Genomic DNA, 16,002 nt, shown 5'->3' with positions numbered 1-16,002 from the left:
GCAGTACTCAGGCTCAAGGGGCTGCACCAGGTGCCAGGATGCCACCATGGCCTGATGCTGCTGCGAGTGTCCCCTCCCAGTGAGCCAGCAGGTCCAGCACGGCAATGGTGACAGTGTCCCACCTGGGCTCCCACAGCGGCTCAGGGGTACCGACAACCCCACAAGGCTCCCATGTGCCCTGATGGCAGGTCCCCCCTTTGGGGTCAGCAGCTGTCGGAGGGGATGAGGCGGGTGGCAGGGCTGGCACGGAGCAGAGGACAGTCTGGCTGGGGAGGTGGCAAGGTGCAGCAGCGCGGTGCGGCATCACTCTGCGCTGGCACGTTCCCGCAGCGCAGGCAGCGTCAGGGTCTCCGGCGCTGACTTCTTGCGGGGCCGAGCTTTGGGGGGGGGCGAGGAAGTCGGGGGCGTCGTCGCCGAGAGGGGTGGAGGGGGCACTGGCGGGGGCCGAGTGAGTGGCTGTGGGCTGCCCCACCTCGCTGACCGAAATGGTGGGGGCCACCAGGCCGATGATCTCGTTGGTGGCCTCCTGCGTCTCTCTCTCATACCGCCGCACCTCCTCCATCGTCATGCCTGCCGAGCACACGCGGGATCACAGCCACCTCTGGCAACCCCAGCGTCCCCCAGTCCCTCGAGGTGCCAGCCCTCAGTACGGCGTCCCTGCTGAGCTGCACACAGGGGAGGTGACAAGGGCTGGGGCAGAGGGGAAGGCAGGAATAGGAGGGTGGCAGCAGGATTCCATGGGGAGGGGACAAAAAGGCAGATAGTGCAGGCAGGGGATGCTGAGCCATGTAGGGGATACAGGGGCACTCCATGTGCATGGGGACCACTGGTGTGTGCCAAGGTGTATGTACAGGCAGAGGAATAGGGGTATTGGCTCCCTAGCTTTGGGCTGTGGCCACTTGCAGGCACGCATTGAAGGCACAAACCTTCCCAGGAACCTGTCTGGAAGGCAGAGAGCTGTACTGGCCCCAGTGGTGACCCCAATGGTGGCTGTTTTGGATTGTCTGGCCACAGTGCTGCTTTGGCCAAGCCTTGCCCAGCGCGGTCCCAGGCGTGCAGGGAAGCAGGCAGTGAGCTGGAGCAGGGGCATGGGGGTATGGGACACCAGTGGGGTGGGTGGCTTTGGGGAATGGCAGGGACTCACCGCACCACTCGTCCACCCAGGTGAAGGCTTGCCGGTGCCCTATCAGCAGGATGTCCCGGATCACCTGTGACAGTGGCCCTCAGTACCCCACACCTGTGTGGCCCCCACCGTGCCCTCACCCCCTCACCTTGTGCACAAACTGTTCCACCCGCGTCTGCAGCCCCCACACCTCGAACTTGACGGTCACCAGCTTGTAGGAACACATGATGGGTTTGGTGTGCTGGCGCCAGCCCTCCCGCAGCGGCCCCCGGCCCGTCTTGGCTGAGCTGAAGAACCGGGGGTCCTGGGGCACAGAGCGGGGCTGTGAGCCGGGCGGGGGGCGGGGGGACCCCAAGCAGGGCACCCCCAGAACCCCGTTACCTCCAGGCTGCGGTAGTAGCGCTCGGGGATCTCATCAAAGGCGATGTCCAGGAAGGAGACCTCGTGGTCACCCAGGATTTTATCGCTGTGGAAGATCTGGGATGGGGACGGGGGGGGGTGAGAGGGGATGGCAGCAACCACATGTGTTCCCCGCAATGAGTTTGCTGGGTCTCAGGGAAGGACACTTGAGGGACATGGGCAGTGCCACTCACGTTCTCGCTATCCCCGCAGTTGTCCTCGTACTTGGTCTCAATGTAGATGGAGAACTTGGGCAGGAAGGAGCACTGTGGGGAGAGCAGCCAGGAGCTGCACCCTGAGGACACCCACCCCAGAGGAAAGGGACCAGGTCTCCCCATGCCAATCCCTTACCGTGTACTCTGCAGGGACACCGGCAGCACAGAGCAGCATTGAGGGGGGAGAAAAAGAGAAGTGAGTTTGTGCCAGGACCCTGCGGTGCCAGGCTGTGTCGAGTGCCCCGTCCTCACAACAGGACTCACCAGTGATGGTGTAGGGGTAGTAGTTCCAGGCCTTCTCCGTGATGTAGAAGATGCGGGGAGTCACCGCCCGTGCCCAGCTGGGCAGCTTGCTGTGGGGGAAGGCAGCACAGGGTCGGTGCTGCCAGCAGGGCAGGGTGCAGCCCAGGAGCACGGCACAGCCCGATGCCATCCACCCCCACCCCGCCAAGCACAGCTCCTGGACCCCTCATCCCTTCTCCAGGAGTCCCATCGCCCCAGAACCCCCATCCCTGCCCCAAGCCCACTCCATCTCCCCACAGCCCGGTGCTCACGATGCTCCAGTCCCCACCCTGGGCTCTCACGGTGTGGGCTGCCTCCCTCCCAGCAGCGGGGAGCCGGGTGGTGTTTTTTTTTGATTAATTTTCTGGTGTTATAAATAACATCCCCGAGAGGAGAATCGTGAGTGCCGTGGCTAAAAATATCCTGTCTAACGCCAGTGGCTCCCTACTGGGGGAGCAGCCGGAGTGCTCTTGGCCACACGCCGCAGCTGGCGGCGGGGACACGGGGACAGCAGCACTGTGTGCCAGCAGCCACCCCGTGGCACCTGGGGCTGAATGCAGGGACATGGGGACACCCCTGGATCCCTGCTGAGCCCTGCACTGGGAGACGGTGCCGTCCTCAGGAGATGGATGCACACCCCAGAGATGGGTGCAGCCCCTGGAAGATGGAGCTTCTGCAGGAGATGAGCGCATCCCTGCAGCCCCAAAGTTGGGTGCGTCTCTCCTGAGGTGGCTGCAGCCTGGGTGATGCTATCCCCTGCAGATCTGGGGAGCAGGGATGGGGGCATGCACGATGAGGTCACAGCACAGCAATGTCTCCCAGCGTTCGGGCAGGTTGGGACCCCCATCCCTCCCCATGCTGTACGCCTCACCTGGAGAGGTGGACACGCTTCTCGGTGAACTGCCCAGGGCCGTGCACGGGGTCCTCGTGGGGTTCGTTCCGCACCACCTCCACGCCCTCACCCTTCTCACTCTCCTGGTGGCTGTGCTTGCTGATGGTGTACAGCTGCCCCACACGGTACTGCGGTGGATGAGAGGGGACGCTGAGCCCCAAAGGCACCAGGCACGGGGATGAGGTGTGCCAGGGGGTCCCAGGCTCGCACCCAGAAGTGAGAATTCTGTACCCAAAAGCTCGGTGCTCGCCCCCAGAGGGTGGCACGGGACCCCCACTGCTCACCTCCTCGGTGGTGAGTGGCATGCAGATGCGGTACTCCTTGACCAGCATGGTGGCAGGGTCACACGTGGGCACAGCTCATCCTGGGGGGACACGGTGCGTGGTGACAGCGGGGTGCCGGGCTGGATGCTCACGTTGGCGCCGGTGATTTCATGCGGCGTTGCTATGGCAATGCCGTGAGGTCACCGGTACGAGGAGCTGCCCGGGTGTACCCCTGGTTGGGGACACCCCGATACCTCGCAGCGTGCCTTAACCCCTTCCTTGCCGTGCAGACGCTGGTGCAGCTGTCTTGGAGCACACCCCCAAACAGCACCACCCATGGGGGTGCTGTGTTCCCATCCAGTGATGGGTGGCATCACACTTGCTGGTGCCCGTGGAGACAGACCCTGAACACCCCAGTTCTGCTCCACCCGTGCCGTGTCCCCACGAGGTCGGGGTTCCGTTGAGTCCCTTTCCGGGGTGACACTGGTCCCGGGTGGGGCACTGCCGGGCTGTCCCGCTCCCCCCAGCTCCATGGAGTACTCCATCCGCAGGGAACACGGCGGGGACACGGTGAGGACACAGCCTCACGCAGTGACCCCGAGCTGACTCAGACCTGCCCCTCCGGGGGAGGCGGATGGGGTTGCCCGGGCGCGACTGGTCCGGCCGGGGACACCGGGGAACACAGGGACATCCCGGGGGCTTCCAGCTGATGGGGAAGAAGCCGCCCCTCATCCGCGCGGGCTGACACAGCGACAGCGACAGAGGTGGCCGTGGCGTGTGGCACAGCCGGGTGACAGCGGGACAGCCCGGGGACCACCGCGCTGCCTCCCACCGCTCACCGGGACAGAGGGTCCGGGGGCTCCATCGCCCTTCCCCGCCACCCGCCCCGTGCATCTCCCGGGCAGCGCCCGCCACCTTCAGGGCTGTGAGTGGGGGTCCCCGCCCCGGCCCCGCCGCACTCACCCGGGTCCTCGCCGGTTCCGTTCTCCGCTGCCCGGCTCCCCGCCGTGTCCCGGCCGCCCCGGACCGTGCGCATGAGCTGCCGCCTCCCGCACCGCCGTTCCGGCGCACACCGACCCCTAGGGGGAGGAATCCGCCGCGCACCGGCACCGCTCCGCCACTGCACTGGCACCGGGAAGCTCCATAGCACGGCGCAGCACGGCACCGGTGTGCCCTATAGCGCGGCACTGGGGCTCCCTATAGCGTGGCATTAATGCTCCCCATACTATGGCACCAGTTCACCCCGTGGTATGGCACCAGTGCTCCCCATAGTGTGGCACAGCGTGGCACAGGGACTCCCCATAGTATGGCACAGAATGATGCCAGTTCTCCTCATACCATAGCACCAGTTTATCCCACAGCATGACATCAGTCCTACCCATAGAATGGCACTAGGGCTCCCCATGGCATGAAACCAGTGCTCCTCATGGAATGGCACTGGTGCTTCCCATTACATGGCAGCAGTCCTCCCCATAGAATGGCAACGGGGCTCCCCATAGCATGGCACTGGGGCTCCTCGTGGCACAGCATTGGTACTCCCCATTACATGGCACCAATTCATCCCATATCATGGTATCAGTCCTCCCCATAGCATGGCATTGGTGCTCCCCATAGCATGACACCAGTGCTCCTCATGGAATGGTGTTGGTGTTCCCCACAGCAGAGCATCAGTCCATCCCATAGCACGGCACCAGCCCTCCCTATAGCAGTGGGGCTCCCCATAGCATCGCATTGGTGCTCCCCATAGTGTGACACCAGTGCTCCTCATGGCATGGCACCAGGTCATCCCATAGCATAGCATCAGTCCTCCGCATAGCATGGCATAGTGCTCCCCACAGAATGGCACTGGGGCTCCCCTTGGCCTGGCACTGGGGCTCCCCATAGCACAGCACAGCAGAACACTGGTAAGCTCCAACCCAACATCATCTGCTGCCAGTGCTCTGTGCGCCCACGAGGGCTCAGCAGGTCCTGGTAGCACCACATGCCCTGTGCTATGCTACATCCCCAGTGCCTCCCAGTGCCCACCCCCCAGCCCAGCCCCTACCTGCACTCCAGCCCCACCGTAGCTGATGTGCCACCACCACAAAGCACTGCAGCTCCTCACCAGCACAGCCGCCACGTGCTGCCGTGCCTTTCCTCCATGAATTTCAATCAACTCCAGCCCTAAAAATAGCTCTGCTCAGTGCTGGGCAGGGCTGAGCTGGGGTGTGTGGCTTTTCCTTTATTTGCTCAAAAAATTTCTGCCTTGGGAGGCTGTGAGTGGCTCCAGTGGCCCAGCATGGCCCTGCTGGGAGGAGGGGGGGAAGGTCAAGCAGTGCTGTCCCCACAAGAGGACATGGCCGTGGGATGGGAGGTGATGTAGACAAGGTGCTGGAGCGATGGTGGTGGCACTGGGGAAGGAGCAGGTGGAGCACAGCCTGCGAATGGGCGCTGACAGCAGTGCAGAGCCTGGGGATGCAGAATGTAGGGGCACAGCATGGCTTGGGGACAGCGTGGGGACACCCTGGGTGCCCAGCACACATCTGGGAGTGCAGTGGAGGGTGCCCTCCCTGCTGGGCACCTCCCTGCTCTGCATCCTTCTTCCCGGAGTGCCACCGTGCTGTGCCACACCCAGAGGGACCACAGGGACATGGGTGGCACTGTGTGTGTCCCCAGGCAGGGAACGTCCTGGTTCCACCGCCACGGAGTAACGCATGCATGGCCATGCAGCCAGCGTGCCCTGAGCAATGGGGCTCCCACCCCGGTGACAGCACAGTCAGTGCTCGGGGATCTGGCCCCCCCAGCAGCTGCATTCCTCCCAAACCCGTTCCACAGGACCCCGTGCAGGTGCCAAGTAAAGGCAGCCAGCTTGGGTTTTTCCTGATTGTGCTCCGCTGACCTGCAGTGGGTGGGAGAGAGGGGGAACCCGGTGCCCCCCTGACCCTGCCCAGCCGCTCAGGGCTGCTGTGGGGCAGCGCTCCCACCCACAGCCAAAGGGGAAGAAAGCAGAGAGGCAGAAAAAAGCAAAAAACGACCCAATTTAATCCCAAAGCCCCCCCCCCCCCCCGACCCCCAGAGCACCCAGCACCCCATACGGCTGGTGGGATGGAGCTTTCCGAGGCATCGGCCTCTTCCTCAGCTCTGCATCCCCTGGCCCCACGCGGCACTGCATCCCATAACCCCCCATCCCTTAGGAAGGGGCCCTGATGAAGACCATTCTGGTGGAGTAGACGAGGTCCACGAGATAGGCGAGGAAGTTGAAGATGGTGAGGAAGGTGACGCCGAGGCTCTTGTTCCACCAGCAGTCCGTATTGCAGGGATTGGGCCGGCTGCGGCCGTTGAAGCTGTACAGCGGCCATATGATGACAGCAGTGAGGTACATCAGCAGGGCCAGAGCATTGTAGGCCACCAGCACCTTCTCCAGCGGGCAGGGCATGTAGCTGAGGCAGCGGCCGATGGTTAAGAGGATGATGAGGAGCGTGATGATGAAGCAGATGGAGTAGACGGCCACACACCACTGCAAGCCGGCGTAAGAGCTGTAGTAATCCAGCAGGGAGAAGATGAGGCAGGCGACGTAAGCCTCGAACACCTTCAGCAAGCCGGGTACGGTGGAGAGGAAACTGCTGATGTCCCCCGGGCGGGCGCGGGTGAGCCCCACCTCAAGGGCGTAGGCCAGGAAGCAAAGGCAGGACATGGCGGTGGCGGCCGCCTGGCGTGCGCAGCGGGCACCCGTACAGGGGCTGGAGATGAAGGCGGATGGGAACACCACGGAGCTGGTGAACACCATCAGGGCCGCCAGCATGGCGAAGGCGGCCGTCAGGTCGTCCCAGGAGACGGGCAGCTTGGGGGGCAGCTCCAGCAGCTCCAGCAGCAGCACCAACAGCGTGACGGCGAAGCAGAAGCACCAGGTGAACATGCACCACGTCCCGTAGGGCCCTCTGAAGTTACCGGTGGAGGCCACCAGGCTGAAGGAGAGGCAGGACAGCAGGACGGCGAAAAGCCGTGCGATGCCCACCCAGGAGGTGACGGCCCTCCAGTTCACCGACACCACCGCCATGGCTGCGTCGTGCCTGTAGGGCTGCCGGGACTCAGGGTGGGGCACCGGGCCCCCCGGCCCCACTGCTGCCACCAGCACGGCGCAGCCAGCTGTGGGTGGATCATTAACACGGGGCTGAGCCTTGCAGATCGAGCCGAGGGGGGGCAGCGTGCTGGCAGCCAGCCCGTGCCCTGCCCTGGGGCGGGGGCAAAACGCGGCCTCCTGAGCTCCCCAACAGCTGCTCCCAGTAGACCCCACACCGTGCCATGTGTGAGCGAGGGGTTGGGGTCAGGAACGACTCCCCCCTTAACCTGACACCCCCCCCCTTCCCCCACCACCCATCAGGACGTGCCCATCAGGGAGCGGTTGGGTGTAGCTCCGCACCCCTGGGTGCCGCCTCCTGGTGCGGCCGCAGCCGATAAGCGGCTCAAAGTCCGGGCACCAGCGGGGCGGTGGCAGGGAGTCCTGCTGCCACCTATGGGGCTGTCAGCACAGAGGGTGGCACTGCGGGACGGCAGATGCTGAAGGTTCCGTTTTCACCTTTAATGTTGAGCGGGCTCCGGGCGTCTCAGCAGAGCTCGGGGACACCCGGGGAGCCCCCTCTGTTTGTCCTCGTGGGCTGGGGCGGCTGCAAGCTGAGGTGGCACAGTCACTGTGGGGTGGGGGCCGGGTGCTGCCATGGGGTAGGGCCCCAGGGCTCAGAGGTTGCTCTCGTCCCCATCCTCATCCCTGCCTGGCAGCCCGTTGTTGGAGCTCGGCGCCGGCCGGTTGCTCTCGTTCAGCCGCCGCACGCGGTAGCTCTCGTAATGCACGTTGTGGGTGATGTCCTTGAGGTCCTGCAGGTGGGACCTGCCCGGGGAGCAAGGCATCGTGTTACTCTCATGCACCCCTTGCAGCTTCGGGGCGCCCAGAGCCAGCTGCCCAGCTCGGGGTGCTCTGAGGTGTGACCCCGACCCCGGCTCACCGGATGAGCAGGTCCCGCAGCATGGGGAACTCACAGTGTGCCGGGTTCTCCACTGCAAGGCAAGGCAGAGAGCTGTGGGGTCGGCTCTGTGCCGCGGGGACAGCACCCACCATGCAGGGGTGCACCTCTGGGCGCTGCTCCCCGCGAGGTGCCCTGGTGGCAGCCCGGTCCCGTTCCTTGGGGACGCTGTGAGCTGCCCTTACCTTCGATGATGCCCCACTTGGTCTTGCGGCCCAGCACCCGTTTGCCGTTCACCTGGTGCTCCTGGTCCGCCCCCACCACGGCGAATGGGATCTTCTCCTTTGGGATCCAGGGAACAAGGTCACCCCAGGGTGCCCCCACTCTCCCCCCTGCGCCAGCCTCCCAACACTCACCCGGATCCTATCATTGAGCAACCGGTCATCTGGGTCCTCATCGAAATCCTCCTGCGGGTACACGCTGATGGCGTGGGCCTTCAGGTCCCGTTGGATCTGCAGGACACGGGGTGTAAGGGGCTGCCGGACAACAGCAGGGGGGCAGGAGGGCCAGGAGCCCCCTGTGCCTCCCCTCACCCGCTGCTTGAACTCCTCCCGCTCCTCCAGAGTGAGCGTGTCAGCCTTGGCAATCACCGGCACCACGTTGACGATCTTGCTCAGCCTCCGCATGAATTCCAGGTCGAGGGGACGCAGCCTGGTTGAGGGGGGGGGACAGCTGTCACCTTGCCACCCCTTGGCAGCACCCATGGGTGCAGGGTCACCGCCGTGGTGCTCACCAGTGCCCCGTGGGGGGGATGAAATACACGCAGCCGTGCACCCGGCTGTCCGGGATCTTCCTCTTGCGGGTGATGAGGATCTCCTCGCGCAGGTACCGCTCGTACTGCTCGTTGATGTACTTGATGATGGGCTCCCAGCTGGGGACAGGGGATGGATCAGAGCAGCCCCGTTGGGGTTTAGCCTCTCCCAAATGCCACCACAGTGGCTGTTTCCTACCAGTTGTCGTTGTTGATCTGGTCGCCAAATCCCGGCGTGTCCGTCACCGTCAGCTTCATCTTCACACCCTTCTCCTCGATGACTGTGGGATCAGCGGGATCCGTGCATTAAGCAGAAGCAGGAGACCGAGGTGGGGGTCCCTTCCATCTCACTCACCCCCCATCCCCTCCCTCTCCCATGGCTTTGTGGACACATTGGTGACCTTACCATGGGTGACTGATTGCAGCTGCACCGTCTTTGGGATGCGCTCCTCCTGGCCAGGCTGCGAGGCTTTGCGGCTCACCTTGGACTTGAAGAGGGTGTTCACCATGGTGGACTTCCCCAGCCCGCTCTGCCCTGTGAGGACATGAACGGCTCCACATTGTCCCCTCCCATGCATTTATAACCCCCCACCATAGCTCTGTTTGGGAGCACCCCAATCCTGCAGGACAAAGCTGGGATGCCCAACTCCTGGTGTGCAGGGAGCACAGCCACGCCACTGCACTATGAGACCCATCCTTCTTCAGTCTCTTGTTGCTTCAGTCTCCCCAAAGCCTGAGTTCCCCAACTCTCTGCCCACACGGTGGCATCAGATTCCCAGCAGCCAAACCCTGCAGGCGCTCACCGACAACCATGATGTTGAATTCAAAGCCCATCTTCATGGTCTTCACCTTCATCTGCTCGAGCACGGCCTCGATCCCCACGTACCCAAACAGCTCGTGCACCCCACGGTCAGGGGGCAACTCTTGGGGCACGGCCGCTGCCTCCATGCTGCGCTCCTGGGGCTCCAGGCTGCTCCCTGTGCAGGGTGAACACAGTGTCAGCAGGACACCCCAAAACCAGCACCCAGCACACTACCATTCCCAGGAGGACAGCCGGATGCCTTCGGTGCTGCTCACCCTGCTGCCGTTGCCCCAGCAGCAGCCACGCCAGTGGGCACACAGCCCCGGCGCATTCCTGGCAGCCGGCGAGGTGAAGCACGGCAACGGGGCATGCCACCTCCTGGCACCATGGGGACGAGGCTGTCCCTTAGTGGCATCACTGGGGCTCTGCCAACATCCTGGTGCCCACAGCCACCTGTGCCCTCCATCGTGCCCCCCCCGCAGCTCCACAAGCGGTGGTGTCACCAGCACGGCCACCAGCACCGCCTCCCCGGTGAACACCTCGCCTCACAGCCTTGGTGCACACAGGGGGCTCTGGGCATGGCACACGATGTGTCACTCCACATCGCTCCCGGCACTGTGGCAGCACTGTGGTGCTGGTGCTGACACACAGCTGGCCCCGAGGAGGTGACAGTGGGTGACAGTAGCGGTGCCATCGCAAGGCCACCGGGTGACTAGCAGCCTGGCAACCACAAGGCATGCAGCCGAGACCCCCGCCCCAGCCTTTGTGTGGTGGCTGAGGGCCCCCAGAGCTGTCTGTTCCCCTCCTCCTCCCCCTCCTCCTTCCCTCCTGGCACAGCCATTGTTTGGGTCCTACCTCCGTGATGATGCGCTGTCCCCACTCCCACACAGCCTCCTGAGGATGAGGCTGTCCCCGGTCCCTGTCACCGCAGCACTGCAACCTGGTCCCAACCCTACCGGGCTCAAATACAGGCTGCAGCCTGGCTGCTCCCGCACATGCCCAGCATGGCAAAAACCCAGCCTCCCCGCCTCCCCTCCTCTCCCACCCCTGCACTGAGTTTGCCCATTCTACGCTCAGCCCCAAGCCCCGCCAGCGGCAATGGGAACCTCAGCACAGTGACACCCTTTCCTCCAAGCATCCCCCCATCACCCCAGCACCCATCGCATGGGTGTCCCGGCTGCACAACTCCAGGTCTCCAAAGGGCAAGGGGAGCACGCGCTGTCACTCACCTGGCATTGGGTGTTCAGGCACCGGGGACCCCTACGCCCAGCACTGCCCACCCCGATGCCGCAGTGCCCCACGGCGCCTGCGTCCCCCGGCCCACGCTGCAGCCTCCCTGCATGGCACATATGTGCCAGCCCATTTCTTGGCACCAGTAAGGCTCGGGCGGCAGCTTGCCGGCACAGCCATGTGCCATGTGGCCTGGAGACGAGGGACACGCAGCACCTGGCCTGAAGATGCTGGGAGGTGGATGGAGCAGACGTGCAGAAATGGCATCTCAGAGAGGGGGCCTGGGCACCCCGTGCCCACTTGTGGGTGCCAGACAACAACTAGAGCTGGGGACAGCAGCAGCCGAGATGGGATGCCCTGGTGACACCACCCCAGGGTGCTCCCAGGGGGAAGATGTTCCCCTCCAAACCTGACACAGCCCAGCAGGAGCCGGGCTCTGACCACAGCACCCTCCCACTCAGCTGGGGCTTTCCTCGGAAATGTCAAAACACCAGGACTTCCTGGTGACAGCAGTGACACCCACTTGGCTGGGGGGGGGTGGGTGAAGGGGGGGAGGTGGTGGCAGGGCGCTGCCTGCAGGGCCCTATCCAGTCCTGCCCACCACTCAGCACAGCACCCAACCCCCCATGCACCCACCGCAGCATCACAGTCACCAGGACAGATCCGGAACCGAGTAACAGAGCTACTGCTGCTGTCCCCCCCGCGGCCACCACAGAGTGCCACCTGCTCACAGCACAGCCCTGCGCATCCCCTTTCATCCTCTGCTCCCCAAACCCACCCTGAGCAGCAGACCCCCTACCTGCCCCTCACGCCTCCTCACCGCTGGGTTGTGAGGTGCCCACGTCCTCCCAGGGTGGCACCCACACCAGGCTCCCAGCACGGCCGTCACCTCCCACCCTGTGCTGCGCTGTGCCAAGCCGTGCCGATGGCAAAGCCAAGCAGACACAAACATTATCCCTTCATGTGGCCCCGGATAATGGCTCCCTGCAGACAGACCTGTTCCGGGCTAATTGAGGAGGGTTTATTTTCCAGGCTGGGACGGGTAAACCCGGGTTCGTGGTCTCCCAGCATGGTTTAATTACTGATGCGGCGTTAATCGGCATGTTGGCCAGGAAGTCTGTAATAAGCTCAGGGGGTGGAGGTGGGCAGGAGGGGATGGGAAAGGAGCGCGCATCGCCAGGACTGCGGCCCCGTGACCCAGAAGCTCCATTGCACAGATGGAGGGCAATGGGGTGCGGGTTCCCAGCCCATGGAAGAGCCTGCAGTGGCCATGCCGCAGTGGCGGTGCCACACACAACCCGAAGGGACAGCAGCGACGGTTGTCCCCATGGCCAGAGACACAAGCAGAGCCGCAAGCAGAAGCAGAAGTGAGAAGTGAGCCCTGCCGTGTCAATGGGGACTGAAATCCGGTAGTGACAGCAAGCAGCCCCACGCCACACACCAAGGGACCTGCACACCCACCCTGCCCTTCGCCCCGCGCCCTCGGCCACCCCTACCTCGCTGCACCACGAGCCGGACACCGCTCACCGGCCGAATAACTCCTGGGGTGCAGGCAGGAGGAGGCTGCAGCCCACGGCCCCTCCTCCGCTCCTCCTCCTCCTCCTCCTCACCCCGGGGCGCTGCGTGGGCGCTGGGTGGAAGTGAAACGGGGCGGCCGTGGAGAGAAGCTCGGCGCTTCCTGAAAAGAGGAGCGCGCCCGGGAGCGCACCGTCCCCGTCCCGGCGCCCGCCCGCTGCCCTCCGGCTCACGCCCACTCCGTGACCCATCCCATCCCGTCCCCAGCACCCGAACCACTGTCCCCAGCGTGTCCCCCAGCGCGGGCGCTGCCGGGCCGGCTCGGCCACGGGCATTGCTGCCGCATGATTCACGCAGCCCCGAGCGGAGGGATGGATGGAGGGATGGAGGGATGGATGCCTTTGCGCGCGTCAGTACTTAAAGCCGCGGCGACGGCGGCATGCGAGACACCTGAGAGAGACAGCAGTGCTCCCCAGGCACACAGACAGCTCTCCCCAGGCACACAAACAGGCGGCCACCGTGGCGTCCGGCCCCGAGGACGGCAGTGCCCTGGGGATGGATGGGGATGCAGCTGAGCCTGGTGCCTTGTGGCCCCGTGCTGTGACCGGGCTCCCCAGGGCAAGGGGATGGAGGGGACACGGGGCGCTGCCAGGCTGCATGGTGGCTCTTGAGCAGGGCACGGTGCCACTCACTGCCACCAACAGCCACACATTCAAGTGGTACCTGGAACACGTGGCCATCACACATCTCCACTATCATGAAAGCAGCAACCAGCACAGGAACAACGTGGAGATGGGAGCAACGGCTCAGGGATCCTGAGAGGCTTTGACTACTGTGACCACATCCCCACCACCACCAGTCCCCAGCACCAGCAGTGGTGGCACGAGGTGGCAGTGTCACACCCAGAGAAAGGACAGAGGGGAGGAGCGAGTCCTACCGTGCTCCGGTGTCACCGTGGCACAGCATCCATCTGCAGCCTGGCTGAGACCTCGTGGCATCACCAAGCAGCTCCCCACGGTGGGGCCGGTGCTGCCGATGTTCCTCAGTGCCAATGGGGTGCCTGGCCCCAGCACCACCCCGCCGAGGAAGGCAGGCTGGGAGCTCACCTGCACCGTCTGTGGCTGTGACACCAGCTTGAAGGGTGCAGCTGGGGGGAGCAGCCCCTCCCCAGGACCGGTGGCTGCAGTGACAGCCAGGGGGGTCGGGCGAGCCAGGCGGGGGCTGGCACTGAGACTGACCCTGAGCTGGGTGCGGGGCAGCCCTGGGGCCATCTCACCACCTGAGGAGGAGGAGGAGGAAGGCAGGCGGGTGTGGAGCAGGGCAGAGGGGCTGTGGGCACCCCATGGCTGTGTGGGGTGTGGGGCTGGCAGGGGGATTCCTGGCTCCTCGGCGATGTGCAGGTCCAGTGCTGGCAGCGAGCTGTGCCCGGCGGCCACATGCAGGGAACATTCTGCTTCCACTGGGAAGACGCAGCCGTGCGATGGCACTTTCTTCAAGCAGGAGTCGGCAGCCAGGGAGGCTGCAGGAGGCTGGGGGGCCGCGGGGCTCTCCAGGCTGGAGCTGGAGCTGCGCAGGCTCTCACCGTCGCTGCCCGGCCCTGTGTGGCTCTGGAAGGAGGTGATGCTGCCAGGAGCCCGGCCGGCACGGTGCTGACCCCGCAGCAATGGGCTGTGTGGTGCAGGGCCGGGCTGCAGCACCCGGTGGCTCTCGGTGGCACTCGCAGGCAGCGGGGACGCAGTGGGGGATCCGGGAGCATCACCTGCATCCTCTGCCTCGAACGACTTCTTGAGGGCTGGGGAGAGACGGAGAGGTGTGAGGGCAGCACTGGGGCTCGGTGGCACTGCAACTTTAGTAGGCACTGCAACCCCGTGCACCGGGTGCCAAAGGGCCGTCTGTGAGCCCAGCCCAGATGGGAAACCAGATCGGTGCTGCCGGCCCCTCGGCTTTGTTCCCCAGCACTTATCTGTGGGTTGGTGCCGTGGCTCCCGGCTCCCCGCACCGCACAGTGCCCGCTTTATTCCCCTGTAAGGGATCCGGCCCCACGTAACCAGATCCCTGCCCAAGCTGCTGCTCTCCCCCTGCATTCAGCACAGCTCAGCGCAGGATCCCTGCCTTATTCCGGTGCGTTAACCCTGAAGCCTACTGATGGCACAGCCATCAGATGGCACTCCCACCCTACAGCTGTACTGCCCCTGCCAGGAGGGCTCTGAGCCTCCACCACAAGCAGGCAGATGCATACGGGGGGGTCAGGACCCGTGCTGTGTCCTGGGGCTGAACGCTCCTCGTGCTCCCCCCGTCCATTCGCAGCCCTTTGGGCACCATCGGGGCACTCCACTACTCTGGGAGCTGCTCTCCTCTGGCTGCAGCGCCGCGGTGGGTCTGCATGGAGGGACCCCCCCACCCCCATTAACCCCTCCCACAGGCAGGAAGCGGCAGTGCGGCCCCCCTGGGAACTGCGCTCCTGCCAGATCCGCCCCAGCGGCTCCGTTTGGTGCCGGCTCCCCACGGAGAGCGCCGGGAGCTGAAGCTCCCACGGCGCCCCCCCCATCCCCCCGCCGCTCTGCCGTGTGTGCAGCACGAGGCCCCGTCAGCAGCGGGTGATGGGAACGGGCACGGGGAGCGATGGGGATAAGGGAGAAATGGGGACCTGAACTGATGGGCACAGGGGATGATAAGGACCCAGAGGTAATGGGGACCCGGGAGATGATGGGGACCTGGGGGATGATGGGGACCCTGGGCAAAGAGGCCGAGCTGGGGCTCGGTGCCCCGTCCCCTCCCCAGGTCACCGCCCTGTGCCCGGGGCTGGGCACAGGGGTCAGGGGTCGGGGCGGGGGTGATGCTAATAACAGCTCTGGGCCGGCAGGTATGTTCCAGCCCGGGGCTGCCGGGGAGGGCGGTGGAGAGAGACAAGGGGTTCTGCACCCTCCCCTTCCTCGCGTTTCTCCCACCGCTGAACCCCGTGCCCCCCCGGTAGGTGCTGCATTCCTCCCGCCGAGGGCAGCAGCCGCCCCAGGTCGGATTTCTCCGCCCGCTCCTCCCCGAGCTGCCCCTTCCCGACCCCGGCGAGCGGCGGAGAAGGGGATTGGGGGGGGGGGCGGGGAGTTGGGGCTGAAAGGAAGATAAAAAAGGGGGGGAGAAAAGACAAACACACACCCCCAAAAAAGCCAAGTCTCGCTGTTGCCGGATCCCCCCTCCCCCCCGGCAAAGCTGGCTAGCCCCGTTCGGTTGCATAGAGTGGGAGAAGCCCACGCTCGGTCTCGGGATGCACGCGTGGGGCGGTGCAGAGACACACATGGACCATCCAGACCATTCACACACGTACGTACACGCGGAGATACACGCGGGGAGAGCCTTTCACGCGCCCACGGGGAAACGCGGCTGCGGGTGAGGCTCGGGGCGGGGGGTCCCGACCTCACCTTCGAAGTCGCTGAGGATCCCGTCCAGGTGCTCCTTCACCGAGAGCCGGGCCATGGGCGGGGGGTGGACGCGGGGCCGCCCCGCATGGGAACCGCAGAACGGAGTGGAGCCGGAGC

The 16,002-nt window shown here is 64.9% G+C and overlaps 3 protein-coding genes across 4 annotated transcripts; all 3 read right to left on the bottom strand.

The window, feature by feature from the left end:
* Positions 1-215: 215 nt before the first annotated feature.
* LOC122176323 (cytoplasmic phosphatidylinositol transfer protein 1-like) lies at positions 216-4,220 on the bottom strand. The gene is given in 11 exon segments (XM_042864741.1): positions 216-387; positions 389-570; positions 1,145-1,208; positions 1,272-1,427; positions 1,505-1,600; positions 1,717-1,788; positions 1,874-1,881; positions 2,002-2,090; positions 2,891-3,039; positions 3,196-3,275; positions 4,138-4,220. Coding segments are annotated over 10 exon segments (948 nt in total). The 5' UTR covers positions 3,244-3,275; positions 4,138-4,220; the 3' UTR covers positions 216-303.
* A 2,009-nt stretch (positions 4,221-6,229) lies between these two features.
* On the bottom strand, positions 6,230-7,448 carry LOC122176325 (myeloid-associated differentiation marker-like). The gene has a single exon (XM_042864743.1). The coding sequence runs from the start codon at positions 7,208-7,210 to the stop codon at positions 6,344-6,346; it is 867 nt and encodes a 288-aa protein (XP_042720677.1). The 5' UTR covers positions 7,211-7,448; the 3' UTR covers positions 6,230-6,343.
* Positions 7,449-7,540: 92 nt separating this feature from the next.
* On the bottom strand, positions 7,541-15,940 carry LOC122176311 (septin-12-like). Of its 2 annotated transcripts, XM_042864721.1 has the most exons (11): positions 15,886-15,940; positions 13,407-14,261; positions 9,726-9,899; positions 9,329-9,457; positions 9,122-9,203; positions 8,905-9,042; positions 8,705-8,822; positions 8,528-8,623; positions 8,357-8,453; positions 8,154-8,205; positions 7,541-8,038 (listed from the first exon to the last, which is right to left on the bottom strand). In XM_042864721.1, the coding sequence occupies exons 1-11, from the start codon at positions 15,938-15,940 to the stop codon at positions 7,888-7,890; spliced, it is 1,947 nt and encodes a 648-aa protein (XP_042720655.1). In that variant the 3' UTR covers positions 7,541-7,887. The 2 variants fall into 2 exon arrangements, with proteins under 2 accessions (XP_042720655.1, XP_042720656.1); XM_042864722.1 differs by lacking the exons at positions 13,407-14,261; positions 15,886-15,940 and adding an exon at positions 12,451-12,572.
* Between the last annotated feature and the right edge of the window lie 62 nt (positions 15,941-16,002).

Source organism: Lagopus leucura, unplaced genomic scaffold, assembly GCF_019238085.1.
Source record: "Lagopus leucura isolate 7727_CA_CO unplaced genomic scaffold, USGS_WTPT01 Super-Scaffold_760, whole genome shotgun sequence".
NCBI classification, from domain to species: Eukaryota; Metazoa; Chordata; class Aves; order Galliformes; family Phasianidae; genus Lagopus; species Lagopus leucura.
The sequence above is the reverse complement of the archived record's forward strand: the minus strand, read 5'-3'. Positions and strand labels throughout refer to the sequence as shown.